Source organism: Ctenopharyngodon idella, chromosome 17 (genome assembly GCF_019924925.1).
Source record: "Ctenopharyngodon idella isolate HZGC_01 chromosome 17, HZGC01, whole genome shotgun sequence".
Lineage (NCBI taxonomy): Eukaryota > Metazoa > Chordata > Actinopteri > Cypriniformes > Xenocyprididae > Ctenopharyngodon > Ctenopharyngodon idella.
Window position 1 is genome coordinate 8,636,182 of NC_067236.1, and position 18,941 is coordinate 8,655,122.

The 18,941-nt window shown below is 37.2% G+C and overlaps 1 protein-coding gene and 1 long non-coding RNA gene across 3 annotated transcripts in view; both read right to left on the bottom strand.

Annotated features, from left to right (window-relative positions):
* LOC127498962 (uncharacterized) overlaps positions 1-18,941 on the bottom strand; it is a 425,088-nt gene that overhangs the window by 263,374 nt on the left and 142,773 nt on the right. The window lies entirely within an intron of this gene.
* On the bottom strand, positions 3,492-17,499 carry fam149b1 (family with sequence similarity 149 member B1). Of its 2 annotated transcripts, XM_051868966.1 has the most exons (16): positions 17,055-17,499; positions 16,435-16,554; positions 16,116-16,263; positions 15,809-15,951; positions 13,810-13,926; positions 13,568-13,726; positions 13,283-13,461; positions 12,428-12,570; positions 10,897-10,965; positions 10,340-10,455; positions 8,587-8,811; positions 8,382-8,505; positions 7,571-7,696; positions 7,398-7,479; positions 7,171-7,308; positions 3,492-5,822 (listed from the first exon to the last, which is right to left on the bottom strand). In XM_051868966.1, the coding sequence occupies exons 1-16, from the start codon at positions 17,099-17,101 to the stop codon at positions 5,767-5,769; spliced, it is 1,992 nt and encodes a 663-aa protein (XP_051724926.1). In that variant the 5' UTR covers positions 17,102-17,499; the 3' UTR covers positions 3,492-5,766. The 2 variants fall into 2 exon arrangements, with proteins under 2 accessions (XP_051724926.1, XP_051724927.1); XM_051868967.1 differs by lacking the exon at positions 10,897-10,965.

Sequence of the window (18,941 nt, forward strand, 5' to 3'; positions counted from 1 at the left end):
ATGTGTCACACTTTGACATTCTTCAAGGGCAATGGCTGTTCATATTCCTGAATATAAAATGGACTGAATTAAGGTTATACATGTGAAAGCAGTTCAATGAGACGTTAGTAGCAAAAAGGAGTTCATCACTGTGACAATACAAAAGTATGACAATCAATAATATTGATTACACAAATAATCAACAGACATTGTGAGCTCTTATTAAATATTAAACATATTTACAAAGAACTTTGGATGCTGCAGTGCCACAGATATCAAAAGTGCTCCAGTGGCTCCCTCTGCTGTCCAAATGAGGAACATCACTGGACAGCTACTGGATGATTAGTTCATTGGTAGATTAGTTCAGTGGCCATTTCTACTGGTAAGATCGTAGTTGGCAACTAATCTTAAAGGGCTAGTTCACCCAAAATGAAAATTGGAAGAGAATTTCACAGAAGAGAAAAAAGTCATACAGGTTTGATGAGGATGATGTAAGGGTGAGTACACTTAGGGGTGAACTATCCCTTTACGTGGACTGAAACAAGTCTTATTATTAATTAATAAAATGTGTGTATACAAATCTACCAGAAACCTTCAGAAAGAGCCTGTGTTAATATTAGTGACAATTCATTAAAGGGGACCTATAATGCCCCTTTTACAAGATCTCTGGTGTCTCCAGAATATGTCTGTGAATTTTCACCTCAAAATACCCTACAGATAATTTATTATAGCTTGTCAAATTTGCCCTTATTTGGGTATGAGAAAAAACACGCCGTTTTTGTGTGTCCCTTTAAATGCAAATGAGCTGCTGCTCCCGGCCCACTTTCCAGAAGAGGGCGGAGCTTTAAGGCTGTGTGTCCACCAAAGTGTTTTTAGCCAGCTGAAAACTCCTGTCAGTGCTTGAGAGCGCTAGGGCCCAGAGCAGTGGGGGGGTTTTTTTCAGTTGAGACACTTGTCTTGCTATGAAACGGAATATCCGCGGAAGGGGCTATATGCACGAAGTGTTCTTTAGAACTTCCGCAATAATGTAAGCCAGCTCGAAAACTTCCGGTGATATGTCATTTGCTGGTGTGTTGAGCATCAGTAGTGTAATACTTAGTTTATAATCAGAATATAGTCACTTAAATAGTCAGGCATAGCATTAATTTAGTTATTCAAACGTAAGACGACATAAAAAAAATAAATAAATAAAGATGTACCTCATTGTTCCTCCTCGCCTAAATTCAATTCGACCATCAGTTTTCACACTTTTATGTGAAAAAAAGCTTCAAAAATTAAATATTTATTGTGCACTTTAGTTAGATTAATTGAATAAAATCTGTTTTCACAAGTGTGCCAAAATCATTGATCTTGCGCTGCGCTGACTGACAGCTGCTGTGATTACAAAGGGAAAGCGTGGTGCTCGCTTTCCGTGTCATTCATTCACAAGAAAAGTTATTGTTTTTCTTAAGATTTTTTGAGTATTTCATACTTCACAATGACAAAATGTATTTTTTAACCTAGCTATTTTTTTTATGTTTAATATTTAGTCAAAAACGAAGTGAAAAACGATTAGAGCAAATGGCTGATATATGCGCAAATAAATGCTACTTTGCCGCCACTTGCTGGTTAAAGTGGTAATTATTGTCTTTTTTATTTTTAAATAAGTGTTTTCAATCAAATGTTGAATTTCCTACATTTTTAAACGTTCGGTTTTACAATATGGACAATCTCAGAAGTATGAACAAATAATGTTTGTGGTCATCACATTAAAAATAACATTTGTGCTGGGGGAAAAAAATGTGTGTGCGTGTCTAATTACGGACAGCGTTTTTAAACGGTCCCAATAGCTTCGTCTTTATTGCAATCAATAAAACTGGTTTATTGGCGAATTAGGTAAATGTGATAACTGCATTAAAATATGAATACAACATTAAAAAGTCAACCATTGATGGTTTTGTGTCGATGTACAGCGACTACAGAATGAACAGTTCACCGAAAGTGCCCGAGCTGGCTTAACTACAACCAGGAAGTAACCGTGCATATAGCCTAGTGTTATTAGTATCTCATTTTACAGATAGTTTGTTTCTATACTGTTTCTATATAAAAAAATATCGATACAATGTAAAGTATTTGCTCTGGCTCATTTTAAATGAATTTGTTCCATTATTATGCTTGTTGTTGTCGTCATCTGTTGAGATTATACAAGCAAAATGTGGCGGTTGGTCAGTGTTGTATTTGTCCCGCCCCTCCTCCACTCTGATTGGACGGCTGGCTAAAAAGTGACAGTGATGAGCGCAGCGTTTTACTCAAAGTTGAACATTTTTTCAATTCGAGGCGACCAGTAAAAAACGCTGAGCGGCCAGCGCTTCAGCCTGAAATAGACGCTCAGCGCCTCGTTACTCTCCTGGAGTTTAAAAAAACGTGCTCCCATTGAAAACAATTGGAAAAGTATTCTAGCAACTGGAAAAAAAAAACGCTTTGGTGAACACACGGCCTAACAGCTTGTGCTTCGGTTGCTCAACAGCAGCAAAGCTGGAGAATCTCACGCAGCCAAAATGACTATTGTCAGTAACAGTGTTCAGCCTTACATCGTTCAAACCGGAGTCGGACACTGATGGAGAGACTCAGGAAGAAGTTGCAATTTTTAGAATGCATCTGGACATTTCTGAACGGTTAGTGGATAAATTTAGGTAGTTGCTTTGGAGTTGATTCAACTCATCGACTAGCATGTGCCGTCATGTTTTTGTGCAAATCCAGCGTTGAATTGACCCTCATTTGTGAAGCAGTCCGGCATAAAATGACAGCATGGCAACAACACTCTACTACAACAACTCTTCATCTTCTCTAAAGCAGCCCAACATTGCCTCGCCCCCTTTGTTACGTAAATTTTAGGGTTAGTGATGTCACTAACCCGGGAAGAAGCTTGTTGTAGTCCCTACCAGCCGTTTGTTGTAGTCCTTAAACAGCAAATTCTTTAAAAGAAAATATCTCCCACAGTAACTAAAGTTAAAAAAGTGAAATCATAATCAACCATCCCTTTAACATTTTTACCTCCATCAACTAGACATTATCAAGCTGTAGGGAAAAGAGATAAATCATTTCCCTAATAAAAGTTGAGGTTTAATGTCCTTATGTCATTTTAACAGCATATTAAATGTCATCAGTCATTTTGAACTTTAATAATTCTTCCTCGACCTTTCTGTCCTTGCTGTGAATGAGACTAACTATAATGGGGAGACAACAAAATTTACTGTTAATTAATACAATTCAGCAAAAATATAAAATATAAAACCAAACATTATCACAATTATCAAAAAGTTGTGTATAATAAAAGCAATTTTTTAATTGTATTTAATTAATTTTTTTAATTAAGGCAATGGTTTTATTGTTCACTTGTTTATGATGATGATGAGTTTAAGGTTTAAAACAAACATACAAAACCACTGCTAGAGAAAACATTGAATTGAAATTTGGACCACATGAATGTACAGTACTGTTACAGTATAAAAGAAAAAAAGAAAAACACCATATTATTCAAAGAATTACCTTTATTTTTTCATTTGCCATTCTCATTTATGTTACAGAGGTAAACATTTAGGGGGAATCTTAGATACAGCAGTGCTACACCTGCCAAGAGTTGTCACCTCCACACGCACACATACACACACACACACACACACACACACACACACACACACAATCACACACACTCCCATCCAGCACTGTCATCTCCACCAGATTCAAAGCAGATAAACCATTATTTCCACATAGGAAATATGTCCACATGCACAATGTCTGCATCCGTATTTAAAAGACCAGCATGGTCTGTTGATTCAGGTGACATGGCCCTTGAAATCTGCCCACTCAAATCAGCAGCAATGAAACTCGGACAGCAGAATGTCTACTGGAACTCTAGAAATCTCTGTCGTATGACAAAGAAACTCTAGAAGTCAAATATGGCTACAACTTCTGCAACTCTAGATTGTCCTTGCCGAGCTGAGTGAAGAATAGTTGGATTTGTCTTAGAGGCGGAGGCGTTAGGCTGGGGTATGAAGAGATGTCTTCTTGTGACATCCCTTCAGTATGGCTGTAGAGGAATCCATCTTTCTGATCATTAAACATTATAATGGCCTGTACACTCATAACACATGCTTTGAGCTTGGTACTTTCCAGATAGAAAAAAAGTCGATTAAAAGCAATACTCACTCACTGAGATCAACACGTTAATCAAATCGGAGAAATGCAAATGTTCAGTCGGTACGATTTCAATAAATGCTGTTACAGTGAAGCTGCCACATAAACATTACAAACCTGTAAGAGCCACATTCAATATCTGCCAGTAAAATGGTACGTCAAAATGTGCTTTACCAGTCAGTGTTAAATATTTAAGGATTTCCTGGCACCAAAGGAACCAAATGGCCATTTAAAAAACAAAATTAAAGACTTTCCCTATAATATTCCTGTGAAATCCTATAATAATCCTGTGAAATGCAGACAAAAAAATCGTTTTTTTTCAGTTTTTTACAGTACGCTTGTTTGAACAAACCCTGAAACCTCTGCAGTCTTTGTGTGCGTTTCTGTATTATATTATATATATATAATAATAATTAATACACACTGCCCTGTCCATCGCTTTCCAAGCTCTGAATGGCTCACAGGACTGAAGGTGCGGTCACATTTACCGTTGCTCTGTGCATTTTTTTTTTTTTTGCGGGCAAATTCCATTCCAATAAGAACCCGTGCAATTGGGAGTTTTGTGTGAGGACGGAAAATTTCCCCATGCAGATTCAGCTCATGTTCAAGTTCACCATGCAGACCAGCAGAAAACTGCTTGTTTGAAAGCAAGTGACTTCTGTGTGAGCTGTGCTTCATACATCGCTACAGGATTTACAATGGAAAATTGATCTTTTTTGCCCGCAAAATTTCACCAAAATTCCACGAATATGACCCCACCTTAAGGCTCATTTTCTCAATAACAAAATGTTTTAATAAGAAACTTGAAACTTTTAATCCTCTTTTCACCTGTCATTATGTAAGCTGTACTATTGTACTGTCCCGCACTCGTATTGCAGATATACTTCCAGAATTTCAGTGTATCTCTGAAAAACAGGGTCATGGAGGTTCTACACTGAAGCTCTGCTGGGAATAAGACCTTGGAGTCAGTTTGAATGCTATTGAACATTCCATGATCATGGAATCATGATAAAAAAGGCTTATAACCTTGGAATCTTCATAAGAATTCTTACACACCTATTGTCCATGATTGTGGATAAAGCTGTTGGAATTGCATCACGATGGAACATCCGTCTAGGATATAGACAGTATAATCTTCCATAGCAGGTTCCACAATCTAATAGTCTTAAACAATCCAGTGCGGGCAACATTCAGGCAATTTAAACACCCTGATTGTATGAACCTGCATAGAAACTCCATGTAGGCCTCATAGAGACGTCTTTAGGGAAAACCAAAAGTTGTTACTCCATACAGTACAGCATGTACAGTACATCTACAGATGTAATGGATAGACAGTTTCCTGTATTTGGCAGCCATATGAAGCTGAATAGTCCAATATACAAAAATAGGATTTTAGAAAATTTCAAACAACAACATGAATAACAATACTATTAATAATAACAACAGCGGCCATAAATAAAGTCCACGCCCAAACGGCGTGTCATACAAAAGTCCAGCAGACGTATAAAGCGTCTGTCAGTACTGAAGAAAAGTTGCGTCAGTGCTGAGGTGAGTTTGGTTCAAGAAGGTGAGGGAGATTGTGTGTGTGTGTGTGTGTACATGTATTTTGTGTTAAAGCCCTGGTCTGCTACTGCGTGCCGTCGTACCGCCTTTGTTGTGGGAACGTGCTGGAACAGACAGTGATAGAGAGAGACAAAGTGTGAACACTACGTTTGAAATTCTTAGTGGTTGCTTTCTTACCAAAATGACTTGCATTTTATGCTAAAGATTAATAGCATAAAATCAGTATAAAGATCATCCAATCATGTCGGTATCTATTATATATCCAAGATGAGTTAGTAAATACAAACTCAGGGTATTTGTATGTAATGCAGGTCTGTAAGGAATATTTCCTGTGAGATCTGTGTAAGGTTTAAGTTACATCTAAAGAAAAAGTTTAGACTTTTAACACTCAGGCGCTTGAATTTGAACATGGTACTTGATCACTGATATTAAATAATAAATTGATAATAAATCAGAATATTAAATTACTTTCTTTCCACATTTCACTCTTTCATCATAATTCTTAAAAGTAAAAAAAATATGTAATATTCATAAATATAAAGTACTAAGAAAGTGCAAATTTGAGGAGTCCAAGCATATACATCTTATTACTGTTCTTGCATTATATCCTATTATATTTTTCTTTTCCAAATTTTTATGCAATTAATTCAGCTCATTTCAGCCTTTGGTGTGCTAATTTTGTTTTTATAAATATTCAGAATTAAAAATCTAACTGACAGCAAAGACAATTAATATTAGCATGCTGAATTATGATTAACCTGCTGTTCAAAAGTTTGAGGTCAGTATTTTAATTTTTTTTTTAAATGTTCCACACCTTCCACAAAATATTAGGTTCCAACTGTTTTCAAAATTGATAATTAGAAGAATTTCTTGAGCAACAAATCACCAAAAAATTGATAATAATTAGAAATGTTTCTTGAGTACCAAATCAGGGTATTACAATGATTTCTGAAGGATCATGTGACACTGAAGACTGGAGTAATGGGTGCTGAAAATTCAACTTTGTCATCACAGGAACAAATTATATTTTAAAATATATTAAAATAGATATTTTAAATTGTAATAATATTTCACCATATTACTGTATTTTTGATCCAATAAATGCAACCTTGATGAGCATAAGAGACTTATTTCAAAAACATAAAATCTTACATTTTGAACTGTAGTGTATTTGTATATTAAACTGATTGATCTTTTCTTTCTTTTATCTTTTTAACTATTTATTGCCTCATTTACTGTACACTGCAAACAAATTTCATTTCAACCAAATTTCCTACAACCTAAGTTTATCAGAAATTTTTGCTGCCTTAGAAGTTCTGGTGTTTCCTTCAGGAAATGCAAATCTAGTTTATTCTGACAAAAATACTATCATGTTTTTACTTCATGTTAATTATTTTTTTACCTTTATTTTCTAATGGAAAAAAAAGCTAATTAAAACTGATTCTCACTTACCTGGGGGCTGAGCTTTTGCATCTGGCTCCTCCTCATGCTCAATGGGGAAGTGGCCAAGGGGATGATGGGAAAATGAGTCTATGAAGGAGGAGCTGCTGATGCCCAAACTGATTCCAGTCACACCAATTCCCAGAGAATCTGCGCTCACACCCAAACACAGTCAATGGGACAGTTTATAGAACTATAGTGTTCATCTACCAGTCTGATGTGTGTTCGTGTGCACTCACCTATGCCAACAGACGCTCTGCCAGGTCGTCCCTGCCCGGCATTGTCTATTCCAGTAAATGAACGGCGGTAAGGAGTGTCTGACTGCAAAACAAGGTTTGCCATGATCAATACACCCATAAAGACAAAAACATGATGAAGTGTTTATGTATACAAATTTGTGGGAGAGATTCACCCTAAAGGTGTGTGTGGTGTTGGGTCTGGAAAACACGTCCAGCAAGTGCATTTTGTCCCGGGGCTGCAGACTGACACCCTCGTCAGTCACTGCACTATGTGCACGACTGGAGGAGCCTCTCTGCTTCTGCAAACACACATTAAATATGTATATACATTACAAAAGTTTGGGGTCAGTAAAGTCACAGAAAAGTGACAGTACAAGCATCCGTAATGTTACACATGATTTATATTTCAAATAAATGCTGTTTTTTTTACACTTTCTCTTCATCAAACAATCCTGAAAAAAAAAATATCACAGTTTCCACAAAAATTCAATTCAATTAAAAAAAAATATTAAGCAGCAACTGTTTTCAACATTGATAATATTAAGAAATACTTCTTGAGCATCAAATCAGCACATTAGAATGATTTCTGAAGGATCACGTGACTCTTAAGACTGGTGTAATGATGCTGAAAATTCAGCTTTGCATCACAGGAATAAATTTCATTTTAAAATATATTAAAATAGAAAACAATTATTTTAAATTGTAATATTTCACAAAAATACAGTTTTTACTGTATTTTTCATCAAATAAATGCAGCCTTGCTAAGAGACTTTTTAAAAACATTTGAAAAATTTTTTACTGACTCTAAACTTTTAAATGGTAGAGTATGTACTCCTAAATGCTGATAAAACTATATATACACACACTTACAATTTACATTTAAGTTTTTCTCTTCACAAAAAAAAAAAAAAAAAAAACATCAAAAAATATTGATGACTCATCCTGTAAAACAACTAAACAACTGTTACTAATGTCTGGTTGTACCTGCATAAGCCGTGAGTGCTGTCCGGGGTAGGTGTGGTCTGTGTCTCCTGTGCCGATGGGAGGGAGAAGTGTGTTTCTGCTGAGAGGCATTGGAGGAGAGGCCAAACGATCGCTGGCGGTCGTCCTTACACACACAGTCACAATATTGTAAGAAAACGTTGTTTTTTTTTCCAGGAAATTAAGTAAAAATCTAAGGTGCTCTTACAATCTTGTGCCTCTAACCACCTCTTCCATGGAGCCAGTTGTGATGGGCTGCGTTACACTGGACGTCAATGGCATCAGAGTGCGAGGAGGTGGGTTCCGTCGCCGTGCCGACTGAGGGGGGCGAGTCAAGGAGGAGGTGCTTTGTTCTAGTGCACGACGGGGCCGAGGTTTACTGGTGGGTATGACACTAGACCCGGGACGATGAGACACTTTCTCCTCAGAGTCCCTACAGTCAGAAAGATGGAAAGAGGATTAATCAAAGAAAGTATGATTCAATTAGAGAAGCCATAGAGATATAGAAGTGTTTCCTGCACCGCTATTCTATGGAAGCACATAAAAAAAAAAAAAGTTTTCAGTCTGAATAAAAAGTCTAAGTACTGCAAAACAATACAAAGATAATGAACAGGCAACACGTATTTCAATTGTGTCACTGGTTGCAAAAACATACAATGCAACCACTGTAGTCTGATAAGTAAATATGAGCTGGTTCTTATTATTAATTGGTCAAAAAAAAAAAATGCTATATATATATATATATTTGTATATTAAATAAATATATTTAATATACAAATATGTTAAAATAGAAAACAGTTATTTTACTTTTGAACAGTATTTATTTTAAAATATAAAAAACACAAATATATGTTTCAAGAAAACTTTTGAAAACACTATTTATTTTTTTTTAGCTTTTATAGGTCAATCAATTTAGTGTATTTGATTATTAAAAGGTTTTCTTTATTTACTGTTTTACTAGTCAACTTTTTGAAACTCTGGTATATTGTTTGTTTAGTATTTTTTCCTATAGGTGGCACTAGAGGCAAAATACTATTAAAGGGTTAGTTCACCCAAAAATGAAAATTCTGTCATTTATTACTCACCCTCATGCCGTTCCACACCCGTAAGACCTTCGTTCATCTTCGGAACACAAATTAAGATATTTTTGTTTAAATCCGATGGCTCCGTGAGGCCTACATAGGGAGCAATGACATTTCCTCTCTCAAGATCCATAAAAGTACTAAAAACATATTTAAATCAGTTCATGTGAGTACAGTGGCTCAAAATTAATATCATAAAGCGACAAGAATATTTTTGGTGCGCCAAAAAAACAAAATAACGAATTATTTAGTGATGGCCGATTTCAAAACACTGCGTCAGGAAGCTTCGGAGCATTATGAATCAGCGTGTTGAATCCGCAGTTCGGAGCGCCAAAGTCACGTGATTTCAGCAGTTTGGCGGTTTGACACGCGATCAGAATCATGATTCGATACGCTGATTCATTATGCTCCGAAGCTTCCTGAAGCAGTGTTTTGAAATCGGCCATCACTAAATAAGTCGTTATTTTGGTTTTTTTTGGCGCACCAAAAATATTCTCGTCGCTTTATAATATTAATATTGAACCACTGTACTCACATGAACTGATTTAAATATGTTTTTAGTACCTTTATGGATCTTGAGAGAGGAAATGTCATTGCTCCCTATGTAGGCCTCACGGAGCCATCGGATTTAAACAAAAATATCTTAATTTGTGTTCCGAAGATCAACGAAGGTCTTACGGGTGTAAAATGGCACGAGGGTGAGTAATTAATGACAGAATTTTCATTTTTGGGTGAGCTAACCCTTTAAAATACAATTTGCAGACCTTTAGTTTGGGCTAATTATTGTGGATTAATAGAATTAAACACTAAACTACAGCACTAAATATGCAGAGTAAAGGTTGTATTAGATTGTGTTTATTTCCTCTGTGGTGTTCATACTGAGTTATTCGGTCCAGAGTTCCCAGGTTCCTCTGCTGCAGTGGAATGCCATGTATCATGATGAGGTCATTGAGATTGTGATGAGCAACCGCCGCCCCTACAGGCACTCGACTGGTCTGTGGGAACAGAAACAGAGAGAGAAGGAGGAAAGAAAAAAAAATTAAGCTAATTCAGGTTTTAATTTTATTGTCCTGTAATGCACAAGTGTATATCTCAGTGATTTAAAAAAAGAAAAACAGCATCTGACATCCATCATCTGTACAGCATGCGATGACGTGTAAAACAGACAAAAAGACACAGAAAAGAATATACAGAACAGAAACAACACTGACAACGGGAACATTATAAACACCTCCACAAGATTAAAAAATGAACGCAAACTTAAAATAAACTCAGACATTTTAAAAGGATGTTAAAAAAGTGGCCAGTAATTTGTGAGTTAAAAAACAAAGATGAGTGTTAAACTTTAGAAGAAAAAAGGGGAACCGGTACACAGACAGAAACACTCTCGCTTGCCCTCTCTGTTTAAGTGTCGTTATCAGGGTAGAGTTACATACAGTCGATGACTTTCTCTGCTTTTTGGATTTCCGTCTTGACTTGTGCTTTGAACCCCATGACTTTGAGCTCTTTGGAAAGAAAATGGAGGGAAAGGATAGAAATAGAAAGGTAAAGAAAGAGAAAGGAAGAAAACAGATGATAGATGGATGATTGGACAGAAAGGCAGAAACAGAGACAATGAGGAAAACACAGAAAAAAGGAGGTAAAAAGTTAATGAATTGAAAGCCTGAGGGAAAAAAGCTAAAAAAAAAAAACAAATGCTGACAGCAGTGAAAAACAGCATTTGTGTGTATTTTTTGGGTAAGTGAATGTGTAAAGACAGAGAGGACACAAAGCAGTGAAGATCTAGGCTTATATCTACAAAATTCACACAGATTTGGAGGAATTAATTGACTTTTCCAGTTATTCAAAATTTCCAGGTAATTTCCAGGAATTTTAATAATTATTTTATGGAGATAATGCAATTTCTAGCCAAATAAAAAAATTAAAGCAAAACATAAATTCTCCTTTATGGCTTGATTTAAAGGGTTAGTTCACCCAAAAATGAAAATTCTGTCATTAATTACTCTCCCTCATGTCGTATCACACCTGTAAGGCCTTCGTTCATCTTCGGAACACAAATTAAGATATTTTTTGATCAAATCTGATGGCTCAGTGAGGCCTGCATCGCCAGCAATAACACTCCCTTTTTTTGCCCATAAAGCTACTAAAAACATATTTAAAACAGTTCATGTGACTACAGTGGTTCAACCTTAATATTATAAAGCGACGAGAATACTTTTTGTGTGGCAAAAATAACAAAATAGCGACTTTATTCCACAATATCTAGTGATGGGCGATTTCAAAACACTGCTTCATGAAGCTTCGAAGCTTTACGAATCATGTAAGTCGAATCAGTGGTTCAGAGCACCAAAATTCCGATGATTTCAGTAAACGAGGCTTTGTTACGTCATAAGTGTTTTGAAACTGCAATAGTTCACGTGACTCTGGCAGTTTGATACACGCTCCGAACCATGTATCATGTATCAAAACGAAGGTCTTACAGGTGTGGAACGACATGAGGGTGAGTAATTAATGACATAATTTTCATTTTTGGGTGAACTAACCCTTTAAAATAGTCATGTGGCGTGACAAATACATTTCTCACAATTAATATTTAGATCATAAAAATGCATGCATAATTAGATTTTAAAAAATAGCCAAATGCTGTTTAAAATAGTTTTGGACGCAGTACTGAAATTACCTATCAGTTTTTCCATTTCAATTACCTATTTACTATAGAAATGTCATGATTTTTTTTTTAAAAGATTTTAAATGACTTTTCCAAACCTGGAAATCACAGTTTTCTATGACCGTGGAAATTCTGTTTTTTAAATATATTTGGACAATATCATCAAGCAGATGGCAGGGGATGGTAGGGTTACAGATATATGAAATCATTGTTGCATCCATCTGCCACAAAAGGAAAAGGAACAACCAAAAAGAATTTCATCCAAATATGTTCTACAATCTCTGAAGCGGTTGACCAACCTGGGCCTGCAAGCTGGCTGTGAGCTGCTGTGTTCTGCTCTGTGACAGTGGAGGAAGCACTGGTGAGACATTGGACAGCAGCAAAAAAGGATTCTGGGTATCAGGGCACGCAGGGCTGAGGGCCACCGCATTCTTCTCATCATCTGATGGGCAGAGAAGTTCAAAGAGAAATTATTCTTCATCAATGACTCAATGGAATACTTGATTTTGATTGGTCAATCACAACACTTTGCTCTTAAATAGTAGTGAATAATGACCGCTACAACTGGCATATAATTTCAGTCTCCTCTCACAAAATAAAAACTCTTTCATGTCAATTTGTTCATTTATTTGGTGAGCTGTATAGTATTAAAGATACAGTCAAACCAAAATTTATTCAGACACCTTGAACATTTTATTCATTATTACAGTTTATTCACTATAGTTTAAAAAAATGGTAATAAAACATGACAAGATCTCAGAGTTAAACTGTGTCAGAAAACATTAATCTTAATTATGTCAGATAACACTTATGCTAAACATGGTCAGGTCAAAGTGTCTGAATAATTTTTGGTTCCAAATTTTTATCAATTTTACTGGTAGTCCACTGTATGAAGAATTTTTGGGTATAATATGTAACAGTTTACTTTACTTTGCAATCCTCACTTACATAAATGAACAATAGTGTCCTGCACCCACTAGTAAAAATATATAAAAAAAAATATCAAAAATGTCTGAATAATTTTTGGTTTGACTGTATATATACACAGTATACAAAGTATATACAATTTAAAAAAAAAAAAAATCTTTTGAAACCACCTTTTGAACAATAGTGCAAAAAAAACCAAAAAAAAAAACACTTGATTATCATCCTACCTGACACAGAACCCTCCCAATGCCTACGTACAAGCTCCTCCATCCAGCCAATGAGCTCACGCCACACATCATCAAACAGCAGATCAAGCACCGCCTCTCGACGACAGCGATAGGGCGAGACAGGGGGCAGGCAGCGCCTCCGCCGTCTGCTCACATACTCACGTTCCCATTCCTCATCCCTAGATAAACACAAAAACGTATCTATAAAAATCTCAGACAGAATGTCAGATAAATCATGTTAAAATAACAAACTCCCATCTGTCACACACAAGCACACACACTCACAGGTCCCTGCAGTCGAAAGCGAGATACTCTTCTATCAGCCCCTCGGCCTCAATCACCCTGGGCAACTCATCTCCATGGTTACAGCTGGGCGTGACACTAGGGTGGGTCACCTCCACAGAGGGCCGACACAAAACAGCCCTCCGACCCTGCACACACAACCTGCCACACAAACATAGTGGCTTGAAAAGGAGACTACAGAACACTTATAATTTCATACATGCACATCAACAAACTGAACTCACTCATTGGCGGTTATCTCTTTGCTCTGGCCGCCACTGGAGGGGATGGGCGTGTGAGCTGGTGTGGCGTACCACTGGAATCCTTCATCTGTAGGACACACCAGCTGAGCTCCGAGGATCCTGTCACACACAAATGCCCCTATCAGGTTTAATAACCAAACATAGGGCTGCACGATTATAGTTAAATTGATAATCACGATTATTTTATTTCAATAATTAATAATGATTGTTCTCATTTGAGAAATTTCTTTTTATTTTTTTATCAGAATTATTGCACTTTCACTTAAAGGGGCTATATGTAAGAATTTTTTATGTAGTAATCACTTCTTTATTGCCAATGTGTGAACAGCTCGTAATGAAACTTAAAAAACAAGACTGTTCCCAACTTCCTAGGTTGTCTATGAAAGATTGTAGACTGATATTTATGTGAAAAACTCAGGACTTTTTTGCTGGGAAAAGGACGTGATGTTTACGCAAGCTCCTGAAAGCCGTTCTGTGACACGTGAGCAAATGCTTATGCTCAAAATAATGCCAAAAGAGCTATTCTGTACTGTCAATGTGTCATGTAAAGAAAAGGGATTAATTCAAACTATACTCTCAAATAGCCACTATATAGTCTCAAATATACTTTATAATCAAACTATCATAAAAGTGTCATTTTAATTATCTCATCTGTCGACATAATGCCCATGAATGGCATAGCTTGTACAAACATCAACATCACTATGATCAGATGCTTTCTTAACTGCTGCTTTTTCACCGCTGTCATTTTTGTTTTTCTTTTTTTGGTTGTTTTTTTTTATTGAGAGGAAAGAGTGCAGCACTTATTTACATATTCATCTAAATGTTACTCTCAGCAGTGCAGACGGGGTCTGGATGTTTGTTAACGGTACATCGATGCAAAGGTATTTCCAACTTCTTTTTACTTCTAAACAAAGAACGATAAAGAACTTCGCCATGAATCACGTTCAGCGCATTACGTGAGCGCGAGGCTACGAGCACAAGTTGCTGGCTGCAGTTCACTTAACGGCCACCGATGTCGCTAATAACAAGGGTTTCTGAATTCTACATATAAGATACAATCATACATATCAAGAGAACATCAACTAATATGCAGGGTTAATTTTACCTCATCTAGTTTCCTAGTTAATTATATACATTAACACACTCTCTACATTATTTACCGGTAATAAAACTGAAGTTGTCTCGATCGTCTCTTCTTAACTATTGTGATGTATATGCGAGTGAAACAGCTTCTCGAACAAGAAAAAAAATGTGGGGCGGGACTTGATTTTTTCCTTTGGGAATCGATTGGATCATTGGATGGTTGTGGTTTGGTATTGCTGTGATCTCATGTGAGTGACAGATTGTCATGAAAAATACATCATCATAGAAGAGAAGAGATGTCGCTGAATTCACTTTGATTAAAGATTACGAGGCCAAAAAAAGAATTTAATGATATGCATGGATAAATCATTTATAATGAATATATAATAAAAACTGCAATATTCCATAAAAAAACAAGCGATTGTTAATTTTGATTTCATGATGACTTTGAGAAGCTTCTCTCAAAAGCAAAAAACAGTTATTTTCAGTCATTTTAAATTATGTTAATGCTTTTTCTATTAAAACACTAAAAAAGACTTTGTATTGTAGCAAAGAGGTTGCATAAGTAGATTTATTCAGCAACCACAAACGCAAACAATATAGTCGAAATTCATGTTTGGATTTATTACAGTTCATCACAGATGTTTCCTCACAGATTTAGTCACATCAAGTAGCACAAGCTGTGTTGTGAACACAGACTGGTATTACAGTGTAGTTCAGAGAACATTTTCAGGAAAAAAAAACAAAACAGTGGGTCACTATCGCAGATGATTAATTGAGAGAAGCAGAAATCATGATTAAAATATGATTAATCATGATACAGCCCTAACCAGAGACTGCTACGGCATTACTGATGTTCATAGATCTGAGCGTCTGCATGTATACGTGTGCATACCGTAGATGAGGGAATCGTGAAGCCCACTCTTGACACTCTTCCTGCAGGCCTTTGAGCTGAGTTTCACATTTCCTCTCATACAACAGTTCTTCAATCTCTTCAAACATCTGCTGGACCTGCCTGGAAGCGGCTTTATCAAATTCCTACCAGAGAAGAGAAAACAAAATGGGGAGAAGGAAAAAAGACATGATCTTGAACCTGTCAGCACCCCATTTTAAAGATGCGGTGTAAAGCTAAAAACAAGAATGTGTCTGGTGTAGAATTCGAGAATAATCACACTAATCACAGTCATCATTCTACGACTCACATCATAGCCCCACGAAAAGACAGAGCTGCGTTCTGTAGAGATGCCAGTTCCTGTGTAACTATGGATACCAGACCAAGACTGAGCGGTGTCATCTGTGGTGAGTGTCTGACATCCTGATCTGATGGATGATGCAGAGGACTCCTCAGACCTAGAAAGAGTGAAAGACAGTCATTATTTCATAAATTCAAATGTCAGATTGGAAAGAGTGAATATTATAGACAAGAATAAACATTATCTGACAATTCACACGATATAAACATTGATGAAAGCCTATCCCTTTAATATATACCTGTACAGACACATTCAACCTGCCTCTCACCTGCTGTATGAGGACATGTCCTCCCGTAGATCATGCAGGAGTCTGGGAGGATGCACAGTATCATCATCTGCCTCCTCTGGAAGAGGATGCTGGTCCAGACCGCTGCGGGACAAACCACGACTACCAAAACCAGCAGAGAGAGAGAGAGAGAGAGAGAGAGAGAGAGAGAGAGAGAGAGAGAAAGGAAAATTATTTACTAGACGATGACAGGCCAGCTTGATTATCAATCAATCAATCAATCTGTCTATTGATCTATCTATCTAGCTATCATCTAGTCTGTCTGTCTATATATCTTTATATCTGTCTGTCGATCGGATTATCTGTCTGTCTGTCCATCCAAGGATCAGTCCAAAAATCTGTCTATCTGTCCAACCATCTGACTATCTATCTATCAATCAATCTATCTATCTATCTATACATCTTTCAATACATAAATCTAGGAAAAAATTAATGATTTTTTAGGTATTCCCTGAGTGTTTACACACTGTACTTAGTAACAAATAAACAGATATATTTAAACAACAGTTCACAGTAACCTTGTGAGCTGGCTATCTATGCGACTAAACCAAACCATGTCTAAATAGGCAGCTTAAGATCGTTTTTGTGTGGTTTATACGCACATCTCTAGGTTGTGAGATACAGGCCGACGGCTGTATCGTGAAATCATCCTTCTGATGCTGTTACAGGCGCATCTCCTCCATCAAGCCTGTGATCCGACTCCGAGCCGCCTGTGTCCGGACCCGACCGCTGCACCGCCGCTCCTCTCTCATTCTTCACAAACAGGAACCACACGGACTGGATCACAACTGAGCTGTGAGAAAATGTGCAGTTTCCAGCACTGAGCTGGGCCGAACCTGATCTATCAAACCTTGTGTGAATGAGAGAAAAGAGTCCGAGAACATGAACATTTGGATTATTCCACCATATCGTCGACTTATTTATTAGGAAGGGTTTATTGGAGAGAAAAGCAGTTGTATTCTTCATCCATCCATGATTATCTACTAAACAACAATAACAAGACTGTCATGGAGACCGAGGTGCTCGAGCTCACTGTTTTATGGGAAGTGTAGTTTTCAACGTGGTTTGCGTGTCACGACGTGTACACTGCTCTCTAGTGCATGGGAGTTATATTATAGATTTGATGCGATGTGTGTACATATATGAAAATTTGGTGTTTATATACAGGTGCTGGTCATATAATTAGAATATCATCAAACAGTTGATTTATTTCACTAATTCCATTCAAAAAGTGAAACTTGTATATTATATTCATTCATTACACACAGACTGATATATTTCAAATGTTTATTTCTTTTCATTTTGATGATTATAACTGACAACTAAGGAAAATCCCAAATTCAGTATCTCAGAAAATTAGAATATTACTTAAGACCAATACAAAGAAAGGATTTTTAGAAATCTTGGCTAAGTGAAAAGTATGAACATGAAAAGTATGAGCATGTACAGCACTCAATACTTAGTTGGGGCTCTTTTTGCCTGAATTACTGCAGCAACGTGGTGTTGCATGGAGTCGATCAGTCTGTGGCACTGCTCAGGTGTTATAAGAGCCCAGGTTGGTCTGATAGTGGCCTTCAGCTCTTCTGCATTGTTGGGTCTGGCATATAGCATCTTCCTCTTCAAAATACCCCATAGATAGGGTTAAGGTCAGGCGATTTGCTGGCCAATTAAGAACAGGGATACCATGGTCCTTAAACCAGGTACTGGTAGCTTTGGCACTGTGTGCAGGTGCCAAGTCCTGTTGGAAAATGAAATCTGCATCTCCATAAAGTTGGTCAGCAGCAGGAAGCATGAAGTGCTCTAAAACTTCCTGGTATACGGCTGCGTTGACCTTGGACCTCAGAAAACACAGTGGACCAACACCAGCAGATGACATGGCACCCCAAACCATCGCTGACTGTGGAAACTTTACACTGGACCTCAAGCAACGTGGATTGTGTGCCTCTCCTCTCTTCCTCCAGACTCTGGGACCCTGATTTCCAAAGGAAATGCAAAATTTACTTTCATCAGAGAACATAACTTTGGACCACTCAGCAGCAGTCCAGTCCTTTTTGTCTTTAGTCCAGGCGAGACGCTTCTGACGCTGTCTGTTGTTCAAGAGTGGCTTGACACAAGGAATGCGACAGCTGAAACCCATGTCTTGTATACGTCTGTGCGTAGTGGTTCTTGAAGCACTGACTCCAGCTGCAGTCCACTCTTTGTGAATCTCCCCCACATTTTTGAATGGGTTTTGTTTCACAATCCTCTCCAGGGTGCGGTTATCCCTATTGCTTGTACACTTTTTTCCACCACATCTTTTCCTTCCCTTCGCCTCCCTATTAATGTGCTTGGACACAGAGCTCTGTGAACAGCCAGCCTCTTTTGCAATGACCTTTTGTGTCTTGCCCTCCTTGTGCAAGGTGTCAATGGCCATCTTTTGGACAACTGTCAAGTCAGCAGTCTTCTCCATGATTGTGTAGCCTACAGAACTAGACTGAGAGACCATTTAA